The sequence below is a fragment of the Hippopotamus amphibius genome, chromosome 1 (genome assembly GCF_030028045.1).
Source record: "Hippopotamus amphibius kiboko isolate mHipAmp2 chromosome 1, mHipAmp2.hap2, whole genome shotgun sequence".
NCBI lineage: Eukaryota > Metazoa > Chordata > Mammalia > Artiodactyla > Hippopotamidae > Hippopotamus > Hippopotamus amphibius.
This window is the reverse complement of record NC_080186.1, coordinates 74,549,896-74,571,113: the sequence shown is the minus strand read 5'-3', so window position 1 is coordinate 74,571,113 and position 21,218 is coordinate 74,549,896. Positions and strand designations below refer to the sequence as shown.

The following is a 21,218-nucleotide window of genomic DNA, read 5'->3' as shown; positions in this document are numbered from 1 at the left end:
ATTTTTTCCCATAGCACCGACCATCTTCTCAATATATATGATTTACTGATTTTTTATGGTCTTGTCTATCTTCTCCTGCCCCACAATGCAAACTCCAATATGTGATAGGAGGGATTTTACTCTGTTTTGGTCACTGATGTATCTCAAATGTTTAGAGCAATGCCTGGTGAATAAGTGCTCAGTAGTATTTGTTATATTTTTGGCCAAACTTATTATGTCTGGTGATTTAGCTGATATTCATATTGATGATTTTTTCTTCTAAATGTTTGTGGGAATCTCCTGTGTCTTCATAAATTCATTAAGTCCTCATTTCCTTCCAAATGAACTTGGCTCCCTATTTTATTAGAATAAAGCCAGGATTAGTCAAAAAGGGTTATGACTAAGCACTATGAAAATATAAAACACGACCCCTCCATCATTAATCTAGGCAGTTAAACTTTGTGTGTGTATGCATATATTGCTTTGGTAACCTCAGGCAATATGCTTGGTGCCAAAGGAAAAGGCATGAACAAAATAGAGCCCCACCCTCATGAAACTTACATTCTAGTACATGCATTAGACATGAAGCAAATAATGATGGATGATCAAATAAACAATTGCGTGTGAAGATACACTGGAGATGAAGGATGTGTGTACTAGTAGGACATAATCCAGTCAGTGTAGTTAGGTAAAGCTATCCTAAGAAATGATAACCGGGACTTCCCTGGTGGCACAGTGGTTAAGAATCTGCCTGCCAATGCTAGGGGACACGGGTTCAATCCCTGCTCCAGGAAGATCCCACATGCCACGGAGCAACTAGGCCCATGCACCACAACTACTGAGCCTACACTCTAGAACCCGTGAGCTGCAACTGAGCCTATGTGCCACAACTACTGAAACCTGCGCATCTAGAGCCTATGCTCCACAACAAGAGAAGCCACCACAAGCAGACAATGAAGACCCAACTCAGCCAATAAATAAATAAATTTATTTGTTAAAAAAAAAAGAAATGATAACTAAGCCCGGACAGGACAAATCAGAGTTGTTATTCAATGAGTATAAAGTTTCATCTGTGCTAGATGAATAAATTCTAGAGATCTTCCATCTAACATAGTGCCCATAGTGAACAATACAGTATTGCACACTTCAAAATAACTGGTGTTATTATCCGCTAGAAGCATACCCTATGTCCCTCCTTTGTTTGATTTTCTCAATAGTCTTTATGAGAAACTGAGGTACTATTCTTTTAAATTGTTTATGTATTATTTAGATTCCCTAACTAAAATGAAAATTCAGCAATGTTCTAATTTCTATTGTTGTCCTGGTCACTGATGCATCTCTATTGCCTAAAACAGTGAGTGGCATATTGTAGGAGCTGAGTAAAATGTATTGAATGAATTCATGGATGAATGGTCCTTCTGGAACATGGAACAGTTGTTGAAATGTACCAGTTTAAATGGCTAGTGATTTCTTTAATTCAAGACTATGAAAGTCACAGAAAAACTTACAGTATCACTGGGGAAAGAAGACTAACACCTACAAGTAATCAATGAATATCATAAAACATTATATAATAAAGTGGTTAATCATATGTCACAAATTACAATTGTAAATTCTTAGAGAATAAAAAGATTAATAAAGACTGCTTTATTATTAAGGAAGAGTTCAAGTAAAGAATATGTCTTGAGGAATTCCATGAAGTACAGTAGCATCTGAATAAAGGAGAGCATTTCATTTGAAGGAAACAGAGTGCAAATGGGGGACACACGCATCTTTCTATACCAACTCAATTTACCACTTAGAGGGTTTTCAGGAAGACAATCTTAGAAGGACCATTTGCCAATTTAGAGAAAGAATAGCAACTAGATTTAGGCCGACTGAAAAATGACATAAAGGCCTACATTTATTCTTTTAAAAATAGATTTACAGGTCACATATTTTTATGGATTGATATTTCTATACTTTAATGACAAATAATACTATTTATATATGTTTGCACATCAAATTCTATTTTCAAATTACAATTTTTGAGAAATGTCATATGGCCAAATATAACATATCCCTTGGCCTTCAGGCAGGTTTGGCTAGATAGTTCGAGTAAATAAAAAACCTATCTTGTTCTTAAAGAGAATCAGAAGGAAATTCATCACCAAATATAAACATGAACATTCTAAGAAATACAACATTCTATGAGCATTGTAATCATCTCCTAGAGGCCTTCTTTCATCAAAAAGTTTTTGTTGCCAGGATGTAAACAGCAAGTTATACTTCTACTCAGAAGTAAGTTTGTGAGCATCATTAGAAGTACTAAGTAGTATTTAGGGATTTAGCTATGCTTATGGTTGCTATATTGTGGAAACATTTATACAAAAAGACAAGCAAAATGTGGCAAATCATTCTGTGAAGTTAGTATAGTACAAAAGGTTTGATGAGCGTGATGATATATCAGCTACCGCTAGAAGTGACACAAACAGTAAAAGATTTCAATACATCAGTCCTTTCACAAAATCATACCTAAAAAGCTGTCACTGAATTGTGTGGCAGAGACCTAGACAGTTACTTAAGGAGCATAGTACATCCTTTGGGAATCTATCAAGTAAAGAAAGAGCAGATAGCAGAAAATAAGTGCGGTATCAGCATCACAGTTTGACAAGGGTGGAATTGCCCTGGTGGAAAAAGAGTCAAGACATGAGAGAATACAATCAGTATTGGTATTTAGGGGCAGAAAATAGAATAGTTATTTTGAGGCAGGGACTCATTCAAGTGCTAGTCAATCTAGGTAAACATTTGCCTGAATTGTGTTGGAATTTGATGAGTGACCATAAAAATACATAGGATAGGGTCCCTACCTCTTATACTGGAATCTGGTAAATGTTGTACCTGAGTGCTGGAAAAGATAGAACTGATGCTGCAATAAGTGATGAGTAACCACTAAAATCAGCTCCAACCTGCCATATAATAATATATTTAATATCCTTGTTCTCAGGAGAATGACTACTTCACATCAAGCTTTGACCTCTCCCTTGAGCCTCAGACCAGTATGGCCAATTGCAGGCTGGACATAGCTAAAACGTGTTCCACAAACACTTCCAAACATCATGTGTTTAAAACCAAACTCATCATCCACCTCAATCTGCTTTTCCTCCATTATATCCAATTTTCTCTTAATGTTACTATTATTCCCGCAGATATTCAGCGCAAAAATCCACTGTCTCCTCTTTCCATTTGTTCCATATGCATTAAGTCACCAAAGCCTGACAATTTTATCTCCTAAATGTATGTCAAGTCTGTTTCCTTCTCATCGTTCCCATTGCTACCATCTTAAGTTAGTGTCATGTCTGTTTCCGAGACTACTTAATATAGCCTGAGAATTGGTCTCCCCATCCCATTATCGCCACCACCATTCCCAAACATATTCTCCACAAAGTAGCTTTAGCACTTTCTAAATTGTAAATATGCCTGGGTTACTTTCCTACTTAAGATACTTCAGTTGATCTAGAATAGAGTTTAGGCTCCCTAACAGCATTAAACGTCCCCACAATTGACCACCTACACTCCCATTCCATCTGCTCATCTCACCAAAGATGATTTGTACTTTTTAACTTTATGCTCTAGATATTGAAGAGCTGCCTCAAATATTTAATGCTGTTGCATATCTCTGTGACTCTATGTATATAATTTCCTCTCCCTAAATCACCTTTCACACCTCTTTTCACCTGTTTCAATCTTATCATTCAAAACTCAATTTAGCATTAAAAACACTTGACAGTTATAGTAAAATATTTATGTAGCTTTAATTTTTTTAACAATTAAACATTTTAAGCATGATGAAAGTAATATGAGACAGCAGTGTGCCCACTGTGTAGTTAAAAATGTTAGCATTTATTATAAATATAACACTCTAGCTTTTTTTTAGTGAATAAAACATTACCGTAACTCATAAATTCCCATCTCCATCCCTTTTTCCTTCCTCTCAGAGTTAGTGTTTAAAGTTTCCATGAAGTGCTAACACATTGTGAATATTATTCTGCAAGTTTTCATTCTACATTATGTTTCTAAAATTTGTCCTTAATGATCAGTGTGAATCTAATTGTACTAGCAGAGTACCAAAGTTCCCACTGTTCCATATGCTTGTCAATATTTGGAATTATTCAGTATTTTATATGTTGGCCATGCAGATGGATATATAAAGATAGCTCAATATTTTATTTTATATTTCCTTAATCACCACCAGTGAAGTTGGCATTTTTTCATTTCTTTTTATTAGGAAGTGCAGAATATCTTTCTCTACAAATTGACATTTTTGATCCATTTTTATTTTGCATTGTTTGTCCGTTAGGTTCTTGGTGATTTGAAACATTTATGTACTGTGAACACTAATACCTTGTTAGTTAAATGGATTACAAATATCACCTCCCAATTTGTGGCTTGTCTTTTCACTCTTCTTGGGATGCCATTTGTCATAGAGAAGTTGCCAATTTTAGTGTACTAAATTTATCACTCCTCTTTTTGGCTGTATTTTTACAGCTTATTTAAGAAATTCTTTCATATGCTAATATCATAAAGATATTTGTCTACATTTTCTTCCAAAGATATTGGTTTTTCTTTTCACATTTAGGCCTTTAATTCACTTGCAAGTTATCTTTTGTGCTATATATTATCAAAATTTATTTTTTCCATATGAATAGATGATTGATTGTTCCAACATTTATGTCTCTTATTTTCTCACTAATTTATAATTATACCTCTTTTACATGTAAAAGATATTTTTTCCCAAACTCTGTCTTGCTCCATCAGCTTCCTTGCTTATTCTTGTACCAATATCATGTTGTTCTAATCATTATAACAATATTGTTTTTAATATTTGATAATACGTCCTCTTTCTTTTTAAAATGTGTCTTGTTCTTGGTATTTAATTCTTTATATAAATTTTAGGTTAACTTGAAGTTCACAAAAAAACTTTTTTTAATTGGTTTGAATTTAAAGATTAATTTGAGATGAATTGATATATTTATGATAATAAGTATTGTAATCCATGAACATGGTATTTATTTTGTGTCTTTCAATAAAGTTTGGTGATTTCTTTTAAGAAAGATCTGCACACATTTCATTAGAGTTATCTCTAAGTAGTTTAGTTTGCTAGTTTTGTAAACTTTATTTCTTTTATTTATTTATTTAATTATTTATTTATTTAATTTATTTATTTTTTGGCCTTGCAGCATGCAGGATCTTAGTTCCCCGACCAGGGATCAAACCTGTGCCCCCTGCAGTGGAAGTGCAGAGTCCTAACCACTGGACTACCAGGGAATTCCTGTATTCATTTTAAATTTTTAAAATAAATTTTAGTTGATGCTATCCAGAAACATTACTAATTTTGATATTTTGATCTTACATTCAGCCACGATGCTGAATTATAAATCCTAATATATACCCAGTAGATTCTTTTGAATTATTGTGTTTAAAATCATATCATCTGCATATAAAAATTTTATTTTTCTTTCCCATCCTTATACCTTTATATCTTCTTGAGTCACTTTTTTATGTTATAATTTTCTGGGACATAATCTATTCCATCATCCAGATGTTCAATTTTATTGTAAAACATTGTCCATGGGCTCCTTTTATGTGTTTTATAAATCTCTGCCATATCTGTGGCTGTTTCTTTCTTTGTATTCTTAACGTTGTTTAATTGTCCCATCTATCTTGTACATTTTTATCTTCCATACTGTCAGCAGTTTTGCTATTTTACTAATTTTTCAAATAATACTCTTTTGATTTATTAGTCTCAATATTGGTTGATTGTCTTTTTCTCCAACATTAATTTCTGTTTTTCTACTTTATACGGCAGCTTTTTATTATTTATTATTATTTTTATTTTCCTTTCTACAGAGTCTCCCTACTTTCTTACAGTTTACTCAGTTGTTTTTAGTATTTCAATATACTTGCAGCTTTTTTAGTTATATTATTTTTATTGAAATAGGTTGCAGATTACATAGTCTGGACGATTTCTCTTTATTCATTGACTTTCACATTGTGGCCTAGGATATGGTGAATTTTTAAAATATTCTTTGTTGCTTGTGATAAAAATGCATATTCTCAGATTATTGAGTATAGGGATCATCTAATAATATACTTTATTCTTCACTACATTATAGGCTTTTCTAGGACAAATACTATATCTAGTGATTTCTATATGCTTGAACATTGAAAGTACCCAATGTTTGGAACATTTACTTACTTGGAACTTTGAACACACCCAATGAACTGGAACAAAATTAACTGGAAATGAGATTTTAACCTCTTGTGTTCAATAATGATTCTATTCTTTCTTTTTAAAAATAAGTACATTAAGGACTTCCTAGGTGGCACAGTGGTTGAGAATCCTCCTGTCAATGCAGGGGACACGGGTTCGAGCCCTGCTCTGGGAAGATTCCATATGCCATGGAGCAACTAAGCCCATGCACCACAACTATTGAGCCTGTGCTCTCGAGCCCATGCGCCACAACCATTGAGCCCATGTGCCACAACTATTGAAGCCCACGTGCCTAGGGCCCGTGCTCCTCAGCAAGAGAAGCCACTACATTGAGGAGCCTGCACACCACAATGAAGAGTAGCCCCCACTCGCAGCAACTAGAGAAAGTCCATGTGCAGCAACAAAGATCCAATGCAGCCAATAAATAAATAAATAAATTTATATAAAAAAAACTACATTAACCTTTATCTTTCTTGAGAGAGATAGAGAGAGGAAGAGAGAGAGATGTAAATAAATGTTCATGCTGTGTGTAAATCACCCTTCCTCTCTAAGGAAAATTCTCGAACATTACATACAACAATCCATGGGTAACTACATTGGCTTTCCATGCCAATGGATCTTTTATCCTTTCTTCCTCAGATCTTAATCCAACAGTAAAATTAAAATCCTATGTCCATTAGAGATAAATGAATTTTATGATAGCATGGTGTCTGAATAAATAGTCTGTGCCTGTTTTCAGAGCTGATAGATGGTCATAATGGAGTAAATTGTTTTATATGATAAAGCAAGATAATGAATGATAAGGTTTAATTAGGCAGTGATTTAGTTTTAAGTCTGTTGATTTGTCATAGCTTCAGAGAGGCTATGACACTCTAATTTAAGGACTTTAATGAAAATGAATTAATGTGAAAACCCTTCCTAATTTTGCAGCAATTAAGTGATTTTTCTCTCATCCTCTAAAACTTATTTCTATACAAGAATGGATTTGAATGACATCACAGTGGGCCAAATCACTGTTGTTAGTTATAATGAAAGGCAATCAGAGTTGAAGGCATTATTATGTGTTTTACTGACTTCCCAATTATACCACCCCTTCCCCAAATGCATGCAAAACACTGAAGACAAATAATATCCTCAGCTTTCAATGAAGAGGGGGAGTTTCTCTCAAACAAACTAGAGAAAGAAGATATAAGTAACCAGTTAAATGATGAAAATCTTTAAAATTTTGAGCATATCTAGAGAAGAATAGAGACTCTGGTAGAGTATATATAAATTCTTAAGGAAGTCTATTTTGGGATGCCTTGTGTGGGTTGGGGAGAAAATATTACCATGCAGTTGTTCTCAATTAGCAATAAATATGCTCTTTGATGTTTGGCAAATCATTAGGCCATTTAGAGTAAAGCTTATTATTTTGTCCTATTAAATACCTCACTTTCAACACTTTTAATGTGCTGTTCATCTGAAAATCACTAGTACTTCCCTCACTATAAGACTACTTTCCTTTCTACAGAGTCTACTTCTGCTCAAGATTATAGTGTTAAAATAAAGGATTGACTCCTCTATTTCCATTAAAGAATAGGATGGCAACAAAAAACAGATCTGTTCTCCTGCCACCTTCTTAGCTGGATGGCAAGATTTTTAACTCTTTCTAATGTCTTCATCAGTAAATAAAATCAATAATTCTTATGTGTTTTACCAGCACTTACTCCATGGGGGATAGCACTTCCAACCTGGTAATATATGTAAATATAAGGAAGAAAGGAACTGCACCCACCCCCTCATCCTTCTGAAGTCAGTGTTGGGCTCGGTCACCTAGACCGATAAATTTTCCTAGAGTTAGCAGAGTCTTTTCTGAGATGATTGATTAACCTGTCTTCGTGTGTCCCTGTAGTTCCTGGAAATTGTAAAATAACAAAATTGAACTGGTAATGAAGCATTGTGAGCCCTCTTCCTGCTAGGCCATACTCCCTCTCAGCTTCAGTATAAACTCCTTGGAAACAAGAACTGCTGCACCTTACACTGTTTCTAGATCCACAATAGCCACTCTCAAAGTGCAGGCATAGTAAGTGCTCAGTAAAGCAGTTGATTGGTAATGAATGAAAAAAAAATCATCAATCAAATATGAAGCAAGATTATTAAATAGGTCCATTTCACATGATAGTGAGTCTATATCTGTTATTGAAGCAGAGAGAGGGTGGGGAGGGCAGGTGTCATTTTAAGTCATTTTGACTAAGTCAGATTCATTCCTCTGTGAAAGAAATTATCGGTCAAGGTCATAAAGATTTCTCAAAATTTCCTCTAGACAGACATGTCCTGAAGGCACAATTAGTTGCATGACTGTCTCAAAGCATTGATTACCTGCATTTGGCTTTTCTCTTTATAATGCCACTAAAATAGGCAAAGTCTTGCAGGAGACCTTTAACTCTTCCTGCTTGGGTTCCTATTGAGTTCTTGGCTTCCTTTACTCGAAGGGTTGGCGGTAAAGCAAATCATTCCAGTCTGGTTTTTGTTTTGTTTTGTGTTTTTTCATTCTCTCTCTCAAGATATGACTGACCTATACAGTTTCTCCCAAATTTACTAACCTAATTGCTGGATGCTTTTGCTTTCTCCCCTACAATAGATTGTGTCTCTGAAATCTAACTCTAATCAGTACTTCCTACTTAATAGAGTAATTGCCTCATTTACCAAATATCCTTGGGTAATGTAGGTTTATACACAAAATAATTTCCCAAAATACCATTTACAGTTTATCCCTTTACACATCAAATTTTTTAATTTTGTTTGAATCATTCTGAATGGAAATTATTCCAAAAATGTTTCATATCACATTATTCTCTTTCAGCGAGTATAATGAATGCAGTTTAACCTTTCCAGGCTGACTTGAGTTCACTATGGTTTGCTTATTATTTTTTTTTTTTAGTATGTGTAGCTGCTCACCTCTACACAAAATAACAATGGCAGACTTTAAGAGTTCTGGTGCTAACTTTGTAGTTTTTCCCATCACCTCCTTTATTATCAGACCATGAGCTATCATGTCTTCATAGCACCGTTCTGCCTATTTTGAGTAGCCCCCTCTTCCTATTTGTTCCTTCTAATAGTATTGGTTGAACTAGACATAAAGAGGACAGAGATTATGAACTAAGCTTACAGCACTTGTCAATATATTAAATTCAGAAATAAAGAACTTTATGACCTGAGCAATACACTCAAAGTTCCAGAAAGTTGATAGTACTATCTGAAATTTGACCAAAGGTAATTATAGAGCAAATGCAGTTTACAGTGCCCCTGTAAGACTTGCATGTGGTCAGTCTTGAATATGCATTGAACTCAGAGTTCTAGAAAGTTGAGCCTGTTTGTAATTGACCTGGAGAGTATGTGTGAAACAAACCCAGTATATTATGCTCTATTACAAATGTTGCATTGTCAATTTTGAGTAGCTAAGATTTATAACCCCAAGTAGTTTAAATCCTGGATTTGATGGAAGCGGCTTAAAAAAGGTAAAACACGATAGTGTTTGGAATAAGCTTGGCCTGTTTCAAATCCTGGCTAGCCTCTGAGCCTCAGTTTCTTCATTAGTTAAATAGCAATAATAAACCATCTTATAAAATTGCTGTGAAGATGAAATAAAGAAAAGTGCTTATAATGTTTCCTCAATAAATTCCATTCTTTCTGCTTCTATATCTAATCCAATTTATTAGATATCCAAAAACTTGCCTGCTTTCTCAAAATTGAAAAAAAATATAAAAAATTGGTATCACATTTAAAATATCAGAGGAAAATATTAAAGTGTTGTAAATATCCCTCCTTTTTTATACTAAAACTATAGCATTAAGGTTTTAATCAGTTTTCAGCCTATGGCACTTACATCGTGGAATAAACCATTTGGGCTGATGATACCTCTGAAGTTCAGAGAATTCAGAGGAGCATTTCAAAATGCACTATCCATAACTATTATCAAGTGCACAGATTTATATAAAATTTTTAAAGTAATAAACATAAACTTTAATGCATTTGAGAGAACACTAAGTCACTTAAAATTTGGTATTTGTAGGAAGTACTTTACATTATGTTTGTGTGGAAAGAGCGTTACCTTTTTCATCTTAGAATAGGTAATTTGAATCTAAAGCATCTGTACTTAACATCAGGTGTTTCTTTCCATGTTTGTAAAGAGTTTTAATTCATTGCTTCAGGATATTGATGGAAAATATAATTGGGTCCAATTTAGCAGACACTTGCTGAGTTTCTGCTCTTTTCCTAGGTCTGATCTAAGTGTCAGGAATATCAAGAAATTGTATGCCACTGACTCCATCCTATCTTTCCAGAATACTCCCTCTTATACCAATCCAACCCTTCTTTGACCCCATCAGAACCACCAATCTATTAGTACCACCACCTTTTCATGAATTCTCTCAACTTTCATGTTTGCTCTGCCCTTTTTTGCCTGGCTTGAATTTTATGGTCAGTCAACAAATGACCCCTTTGATACTTTTGCTTCTCTCTCATATATCTACGTATGCTCAGTAAAATTACAACTGTGACTGCATCAAGCTCTCTACCTATGGCTGAAAGGATCTGAAAAAAAAAAAAAAAAAAAAAACCACACTCCGTCACACTGATCGATATGACTAAATTCATGATTGTGGTTCTGAAGTGTAGACTTAATGCTTCCCGACAATCATGTTGTACTTCCTTCGTCTGTTGACCCTCCTCTTCTGGTGACTATTTCACATGTTCTCTTCTGTATTCAGACCTTCCACACCTCCTCTCCCATCTTCATGGCTATAGATCTTACTCCACTGAGAAAATTAAAGCTCTCAAAAGATAATTTCCAGACTGTCACCATCCTATCTACCCATCTACCAGCATCTGCACCTATATACTCTGACTTCTGCCAGAGGTCACAGGTGAATTACTCCTGGTTCTTGCTAAAACCAGTCTCTCCACTGGATAACCATCCCCTCTTGTCTACCCATGGATATCACTGTAGCAATTCTCCTCAGTCTCTATCACATCATCAAGATTTTCCTCTCTACTTGCTTATTCTAATCAGTATACACACATGTTATTATTTCTTCTATTCTAAATTAAACTTCTTGGATCTTCTTTCCTTAATAGTACCTCACCCCCTTGCAGCAAAAGCTCTAGATATTCTTTAAAAAAGAAAAAAGAAAAAAGCTCTAGATGGAGTTGTCCATATCCTCTATCTATAACTCTTTCCTCTCATCCTCTTTTAAACCCACCCCAGTCTTTTGAGGTCATATAGATCTCCTCATTACTAAATCCAAAGGCAATTTTTGGTTGTCATCTTACATGACCTAGCAACATCGTTTGAAACAGTTGAACACTTCTTCCTACTTTACACATTGTCTTCATTTGACCTCTAAGATTTAATACTCTTATTTTTCCTTCCATCTCACTGATTGATCTTGTTCAGTCTCCTATGTTGATTCTTCCTCTTCTCCCACCCTCATGTTGGAGTACTTCATGGTTCAGTCCCTGGTCCTTTTTTCTTCATTATCTACATTTACGTCATTGGTGCTCACATTTTGTCTCATGGCTTAAATACTGTCTAAATGATAATGAATCCTACGTCTTGAAATCTACAGTCTAGACCTCTCTCCTAAATCTATCTGACATGTCCTCGTAGAAGTCTAACAGACATCTCAAATTACAAATGTCCAGAAGTGAACTCTTTATCTTCTCTCCAAAATCTATTTTACATATTGTTTTTCCCATCTAAGTTCAAGATAACCCCTTTATTCAAGTTGCTTAGGGCAAAAAACCTGGAGTTATCCTTGATTTCCTTTTTTCTTTCATACTCTTCATCTAATCCATCAGGCTATTCTGTTCATCTTATGTTCAAAATTCATCCAGATTCCACTCACTTCCTTCTCCCTCCTTTGCTCTCACCCTGATGCAAGCCACCATCAACTCTCCTTATGGTTTATTAAAATAGCCTCTAATTGACCTCCCTCTCAGAGAGGCCACTCTACTCAGGAGCCAGAGTGATCCTCCCAAATTATAAATCAGACTGTATCACACATCCTTCAATGTCTATTTCATTCAGAATAAAAACCATTCTTGCAATGGCCTGAGAGCTCCTTCATGAATTGACACCCCACCTCCCCATCATATACCCTTTATTACTCTCTAACCTAATTCTTTTCTACTCTTCTCTTCATCACTGTGTTCTAGCCACACTGCTATTCCTAGAATACGCCAGGAATAATTCATCTGTATAGTATCTTCACTGTCTATTCCCCTCTGCCTATAATTCTCCTACTGTCCACCTTCAGATTCCAGATATCTGTATTCCTGTCTCTCTCACCTTCAAGTCTTTTCTCAGCTGCCATCTTTCCAACAAATAAGGCTTAGCCTAATCACTCTAGATAAGTTTGAAATCTTCAGGCACTACTGATCCATCTTTATTCTGTTCTAATTACATTTTCCATAGCGTGTTTCAAAAATTAAATATTATTTAATTTTATGTATTCATATGTATGCTAATTATCTCTATGGTTTATTGCATGTGTTCCTTTGCCAGAATATAAGCTCCACAAATGAAGAGAATGTATCCTTCTTTCTCACACTGTATCACCAATGTTTAATGCAATTCCCAACATACAGTAAACACTCAATGAATATTTGTTGAATGTTGACTTTCCCTTTCAGGGACCATATAATTAAAATATCAGAAAACCATGTAAGACAAGATGATAAAGCAATGATTCCTCAATTTATAACCATATACTCTGTCTCATTATTTTTCAGTCTTATTTAATTTCAGAAAGAACATAATCTAAAATGCTAGCCTTAAAAAGAGAAGGTCATTGAACTAAAGTCATATGGACTAAAATAGTTGAACAAACTTTCATGCAGATGATAGCATTTAAATGTACTTATATGGATAATATTTAGACTGAGGATTTAGATGAAAGAATGGATGGGGACAGGTGAAAATTATAACACGCTATATAAATATATTCAAAAAGTGATATTAAAAGATAGCTCTATGTTGTAGAAATGTCTTACACTCAGGTGTGCCTTCCAAGGATCTTCCATTTATGACATAGGAATCAGTGTTGCTATTGCTATTTTCAGGTTCTGTATTTGATTACCACAAAATTGTTTGCTGCATTTAGATTCCATACTTATCTATTGCATTGGGAAAAATATTTGCTTTCCCACTTGAATACCAACTTAAAACCAACTTGAAGTCTAACACAATTTTAATGATGTTTTAATTTTGGTTTTCATTTTGACATCAATAATCTTTTTCATAATTAAAGTTGAAAAGTATATTAATTACAGATTTAAGATTCTCCTGTCAAGACCTGGTTGTCTGCATTAGTAGTAGAAAGGGTAGTTCAAATAAAAATAATTAACTGAAAATACTAAAACCTAAATTTAGCTAAATTTCTCCCATGCTAAGAAGGAAAGAGCCACATTTGATGATTTCAGAATTCTCCCCTTTCCCTTCTCTGGTGGAAGAATGACTTTGCAGTGCAGTGGTCAAATGGAGGCAGCAGGAAAGAGAAGAATAAAAACCCCACAAAGTGGATTAGTTCTTGAATAATTAAAAGTTGAGCAAGCAGGAGCTTTTTCAACCTATTTTTTTTAAAAGGGGAAGGGCAAACAAAAAAGTCAGATAAAGTAGACTTCTACATCTTTTCTTCCTCAAGATATTAATATCTTATTAATGCAGTTTTGCATAACTCCATTGCATTAAAAGCTTTGTTTCCAAGGTGTTTTAAGTTCAAAATGCAGAAATGCTATTTCTCATTTGACAGTATTTCTGTGGACATATTCAAGATAGATTTTATGGCTTAGTTACTGAAGTGAACATATTGGGAAAATATTATCACAGTGTCCTAATTTGGAGAGTAAATATCTATTGATGTCATCTGATATTTGTGAATGAGGCAATTGTCCATTTTTTAAACTAGATATATCATTTTGCCTGTAAAACACAGTGTTTCTCATGTAATTATTCGAGAGTACAGTCTTTGTTGTGCAGCCTAGGTTCGAATCTAAGCTAAATTTAATGAGCTTGAGTCTCCAGGGATTCCCAAAAGAATTGAACTCATAATGCCTTTAGAAGTGAGTTCCTTACAGGCCTGGGTTAGAAAGTTTATATGATGTCAAATGAAAAATAGGGATTAAAACTTGAGTTGCATGGTCTGCAAATGCTTGAATCTGTTTTTTACAGTAACCAAAAATAAACATGGCTGGAACAAGACACATTGTTAAAGCGAAGTCCTATTTCTGGATGAATAATTTGAAAATCAAAACAAAGTTAATCTTAAAAAGTGTGTGTGTGTGAACTTTTTTAGAATTGAAGAGTATGTATGTGTAGATATACATATATGTATATATTATATCAATATATGTATATAAAACTATATGTGTGTGTGTGTGTGTGTGTATGTATATATATATAACCTTTTCTAAAATCAAACACACTGTGTTTCACAGGACCAGACAGAGCAATCTCAAAAATTGTTTAATAAAAATGTGAGCTCTATGGGGAATTCCCTGGCAGTTTAAGTGGTTAGGCTCTGTGCTTTCACTGCCTAGGGCACAGGTTTGGTCCCTAGTAGAGGAACTAAGATCCTGCAAGCCACACGGCTCAGTCAAAAATAAATTAAAAAAAGAAAAGAAAAGAAAAGAAACAAGATGCCTAAAAAAATGTGAGTGCTATGATAGAATCTAACCCTATTTTAATAAGCAATGTAATAAAGAGGAACAATAGATATGGTGTTAAAAATTTAATTAAATCCCACCTATATTCTTTCCCATCTATAAACATCCATTAGGTATTTAAATAAGTCACCTAATCTTTGTGAATGTGGGATTCTTCACCCATAAAATGAAAATAATATTGCCTAATATATCTTCCTCACAGGATTATTAAGAGAATTAAATTATTTTACACAGTGGCATAAAGAAATGTAAGTTAACTTTCCTCTTATTAATACATGAGTTTTATCTAGTATTTATTAGGTATTTATTAAGTGGCTGACATGATACTAAGTGCTTTACAACATGCTATCTAATAATTGGAACAACCCTTTGAATTAGGCAAGAAATGAGAAAGTGACATTCAAATATTATGTCTGACTAAGATTACACGTCTAGTTAAGTGGCAATACTGAGAACAGGTCATCCTTCCAAACCATGGTTTTTACTGCTATGCTTTACTATCTCTCCATGTTTAGACTGAACTACAAGTTGAAAATATGCTTTAAGAACTTTTCCTAAAGTCTAAGGCACATATATTAGTATATATGGTAATGTTCCCCTGGCAACCTATTTTTCTAAATGTGTTCCAACGTTCATAAGCAAATTAAGATAGCTATAAAAACCTCTACAAAAATACAAAATTATTGCTCAGCATCAGCTAGTTATATGTGTTTATATATTTACATTATAATATACAAATATTTATTTATAAATGTTTATTTACTTCCCATCTGTAAGACATTTATCTCAGCTATTATATTGATAAGATATTGAGATATTCTTCCAGCACACTAATTCCTAGCTCTTTGTTGTTCTCTTAGGTAGATAAATTTTACAAATTTATACAAGCCAGGTTATCTTGACATGACTGTTGATTCCTTTGTTGACAGACACCCTCTGCTTGTATTTGTTTCTAATAATTATAAATAACATATATTCAGCACTTTGTGCCTATTACTTTGCCTGCTTTATCTCCTTCAATCCTCACTGCAACTCTGATGAAATCATTCATATAATAATCATATTTCACAGTAGAAAACTAAGACATTGAACATTTAAATGACTTGCCTAGGGTTACCCAAACAGTAAATGATAAAGTTGGGGTTCCATTTTAATCCAGTGGACTCTGCTCTGAACAATTTTAAGTTTAAACTGTAAACAACATAATACAAGTTTTGTTTTTTGGATTTTTTTTTTAACAAATAATGTGGTACCATTTTCACCACAGCAGGGAATTCCATTTTCAGCAGAAGATAAAGAGATACAGTCTTTTCCTTAAAATCGTACTTTAATTTGCTTCTGCTTCCATGTCTTGGTTTACACATAATTTCAGGAAATATCATCCTAAGGCAGGCACCTATGGAGATAAAGCATCAGGCTCACTGGCTTGTAATGAGCCCAGATTGGTGACTGAACAGAAAAAGCTAAAGGGAGAAAAGAAAAAGCCTTATACCCCTGTTGGCTGCAGATATCCAAAGTGACTGTGAACGCTCAGGGGAATTGTTGAGGATAGCTAAGGGTTACCTAACTGACTTCCATGCCATTTTGTTAAACATCTAGTTAATAAGGGCAGCTCTAGGTGTTATGACCTTTCCAAAAAGGAGAATTGCTTTTCTCATTCAATTCATATGTAATGGCGCTTCTAAACTTCCTTGATTTTTATTAAGAAGCCAAAATACTTCAGCAGTAATTTTGGGACAGCATAGTTTCTGATGAATCTTCACATAGAGAGAAGTGGCATGAGAAACATCCCCACACCATCTTTCGTACCCTTACTTTGCATTGGTAAATGTCTTTGGTTTGGTTATCCTCCTGCTGCTTTCACTGCACCTCGAGATCCTGTGGACATGGTGATCTAGATCAACAGAATCTAGGAAGGTGGAGGGTTTTCTTTCTTGATTATCTACTGTCAGAAAGTTCAACTAAATCCTACCACAATGTGTTCCTTACCCTTCTGTCAGATGTGAAGTACTTGCAGGACTAGTACTTCATAGACTTCTTCACACACTTCATAATAGTTTCAAAAATTGAGAGCAAGCAGTACTGCAGGGATATAAGAATGGCTTCAGATAGTTGTTTTCTCTTCTAACTTTTATAGAGCTTATTTCAATCATCCCCCAGTATCTGTGGGGGATTGATTCCAGAAGATACCAAAATTGGTTGGTTCCCTGCAGATGCCAAAATCCGCAGGTGCTCAAGTCTCTTATATAAAATGATGTAGTATTTACATGTAACCTACACACATCCACCTGTACACTTTAAATCATCTCTAGGTTATTTACAATACTTAATGAAATGTAAATGCTATGTAAATAGTTACCAGTGTATAGCAAATTCCAGTTTTGCTTTCTGGAACTTCCTGAGTTTGGTTTGTTTTTTTTTAATATTTTGTACCTGCCCTTTGTTGAATCTGTGGATATGGAACTCGTGGATATGGAGGGCCAGCTACATATTTAATTCATGTGTATCAACTGATTGAAGCATCCTCCACATCTTTTATTCCTCTGACCATTACATTTATGGATTGGGTTTGTGGCTGACTGATTTTCACTAAGAAAAACTTTTGTTTTTCTGTCACATAGCCAACAGCACAGCTGTGACAGCAGATGAGCAGTTCCCCAAGGGCAATCAGCCAGGCTGGCTACCTCAGACCCTCCAGAGAGGACCCCAGGAAAGGCTGCTCACCTTGTCACCCTCTCAGGCAGATGCAGAGCTGCACTCTGTGCCAACAAGGAAGAGTTGCATAAATTGTGTTAGAGCTTGTTAGTAGTTTGGGAATATCTATCGGTTTTGTGGTTTGTCCTTAAGCATCTTTCCATTTTACATGTTCAGTCTTTCCAGCCTTACAAAATGAAGGGAGCAAAGATTTTATTTTCCATTTTCTTATATCTGCTGATTTCCCCTTTCTTTTGTAGCAGCACTATGATAACTAAATAAATACAACTATTTTTATTTCTTTAGATTAGTAAGCAGTCAAGGTGTATCATGATAAATTGTTCTCAGTTTTATATCTAATATCCAATTATTATTATGCTATCATAAAATACTATTTAACATTCATATTATTTTTAAAATGTATTAATACACTAATGTATTAATGAGTTATTATTCTTGTGATTATATGGTGTTTACACTGTGTATTTAATTATTCTCATTATTAAAACTATAGTTTACTATAGTTTATGTATTCTTTTTTTAATTTTAGGTGTACAAGAATTTCCAGAAAACATAAAGTGCTGTAAGTGTTTAACAATTATTGAAGCCAGTGTCAATCCCATTTCTAAGTGAGTATGAGTGATTACATTTTATTTATCTGTATGTTTCCATTGGATAATAATATACCAAGATAAAGGAAACTCACATAGCAAATGACTTTTAAATGCTGTATTTAAAATTCAATTTAATGGAATGATGGAAAAGGAACAGTCAAATCAGAATAGTTTAACAAAGATGATTAAAAGCATTGCTGAGTAACAATGAAGGCCTAATTGGCACAAGATGGCATTACTTTGAAGCAAACCATGTCATCCTTTTTTGTGGCTCTCAGGCAACATTCCATGTAAGAGCACAAAAACTAAGAAAATAGTTATTAGTTATGGTCAAGCTGGAAAATTCGCATCAATGTTCTGATGAAAGTTCAAGAGAGTGCAAGAGTATAAGGTGTATGCAGATAGCTGATCATGTGGTTCACACTGGCAAATGAATTAAGTATGATCAGAAAAAGAGAGTATTTAGGTACCAGCTATTATGGGAAGAGCAAAAAGACAACTCTATGAGAATACTCTAATGGAAGACATAGATGGTAAAGATGCTGTGATCAGAAATAGGGCGTTTGTGTGTCACGATTTGTTAATAGAGAAATGGCATGGGTAAGTGACACCAAGCATGTGACCATGTTTCAAATTATAATTATGTCATATTGATAGAATGTACTGTGAAATCAAACAGGTCAGGAACCCATGAAGTGAATGGATTGCATGAGCCATGAACCTGAATGTTAAAGTCACTTAGCAATGGAAGTCGATATAAAACCTAGAAAGTCTATTGAATGTTGTAGTAATATTTGGAAGTGGTTGAAATTAATTAGTGGTATTGGGATGCAGATGATGAGTTACAAAGTAAGACTGGCATTTTAATTATACAAAAACTGACAGTAGGATTTGAGAAAAATCCCTCAGTCCTTTGTCCATATGAAGATGGGGAGACTAGGAGAAACTGAAGTTTATAGGAAAGGCATTTAATGAATCTACTGTCTCCAGAAGAAGACAAAAGGATGTTTATCAAAGTGAATTTAAAGGGAACATTTTCACCAATAGGGTTGATGAGAGGGAGTAGTGAGGATGGTTTCCCTATGGATCATGAGAAGAGGTTGTAGTGAGACTAGAAATGAAATAAAATGTGAAAGAATGAGGTAGGGGTTTAGACGAGGCTTTTTACAGTGAATGGTTTGTGAAATAATTTGAGGCCTTTAGCAGAAAGTGTGGAACATCAAGGAATAAACTGTGTTTGAAAGATACAACTTTTCTACCTCAAATGTAGAATATGGTGAGGGAAAAAAAAAAACTGAAAAGTATTCTCCAAAACACTTAAACCAAAATGCAAATTTCTCATAAAAGAAATAAATATTGCTAACTTATCACAACAAGACTATAGACATGTCCTTGATTTAACTCATAATCCAGGGCAGATGATGAATTGTTTTGATTTCTAGTTCTTAATTCTAATAGCTCATTTTATTTAGGAATCGCAGTCAGGTCTTTGGGAGTGGAAGTCACATGATAAAAATTACACATTTAAAAAGCTTAAAAGCTATAATTTTATTGGCTGTGTCTCTAAATTCCTTTCATATATTTAACTTTTTAAAAGATAAATGGGGAAGCTGAGACAAAGTGAGAGAGTAGCATAGACATAGATATACTACCAACTGTACAATAGATAGCCAGTGGGAAGTTGCTGTGTAACAAAGGGAGTTCAACTTGAGGATGGAAGATGCCTTAGAGAACTGGGAGGGGGAGGGTGGGGGGAGTCGAGGGAGGGAGGGAATATGGGGATATGTGTATAAAAATAGATGATTGAACTTGGTGTACCCCCCAAAAAATAAATAAATAAATAAATAAATAGATAAATGAATATAACCAATTTCATCAAAAAATGTCTGACACTAAATATGTTTGGGAATTCATTAAAAAATTACTCAAAAGAAAAGTCAATTTAAATAGTATACCAATTTTAAAGTCAGGGTTTTTTTTTTTTTTTTTTTTTTTTTAAGATATATTGGGTTGGCCAAAAAGTTCATCTGCGTTTTCTCTAAGATGGTATGGAAAAGTCTTAACGAACTTTTTGGCCCACCCAATAATTCACATACAGTAAAACTCACTCTTTTAGGTGTATGGCTCAGCGAATTTTGACAAATGTATATAGCTGTGAAATCACCATAATAATCAAGATATAGACTGTTTCCATCATACCCAAAAGTTCCCTCAGCCCAATCATCCACCAGTCTGATTTCTATCCCTATGGTTTTGCCTTTTCCAAAATATCATATAAATGGTATCATACTTTGTGTCTTTTTACTTAACACAGTGATTTTGGGGTTTATTCCTGCCATTTCAAGAATTCGTACTATATTCTCACCTATTTCTAGGTAGAATTCCATTGTATGACTGTAACACGATTTGTTTATCTATTCCTCAGTTGATAGACATTTAAGTTGTTTCCAGTTTGGGGCTGTTATGAATAAAGTGGGTATAAACATTCCCATACAGGTGTTTGTGTAACCATCTGTTTTCATTTCTATTGGGTAAATACCGAGGAGTAGTTTTCTGTGTAGTATGGCACACGTATATATGACCTTATAAGAAATTTCCAAACTGTTTTCCAAAATAACTATTTCATTGTGCATGCCCACCAGCAATCTGAGTTTTCACTGTTCCTCACTAGTGTCAGAATTTCTTACTGTCAGTTGTCTTTTTGTTTGTTTGTTTCTATTTTAGCCAGTCTAGTAGATATAGTATCTCATTGTTATATCTCACTGTAGTTTTAATTTACAATTTTAATATCAAATTAGCATCTTTCCTTGTATTTATTTGCAATCTGTATTGCTTCTTTGTTAAAAGTTCAAAATTTTTTTTCATATTTATTGACTTGTCTTTTTATTGTTGAATTAGAAGAATTCTTTATAAATTCTTGCTAAAAATCAAATATTTGTATGCAAATATTTGCTCTTGTGACATCTTTTCACTTC

At 34.2% G+C, this 21,218-nt stretch overlaps 1 protein-coding gene across 2 annotated transcripts in view; it reads left to right on the top strand.

The window, feature by feature from the left end:
* LRRC7 (leucine rich repeat containing 7) overlaps positions 1-21,218 on the top strand; it is a 371,481-nt gene that overhangs the window by 97,373 nt on the left and 252,890 nt on the right. For both annotated transcript variants that reach the window (XM_057744562.1, XM_057744552.1), the window contains exon 4: positions 18,180-18,258. In XM_057744562.1, the coding sequence (XP_057600545.1) occupies positions 18,180-18,258 (79 nt within the window). The remainder of the gene's footprint in view (positions 1-18,179; positions 18,259-21,218) is intronic.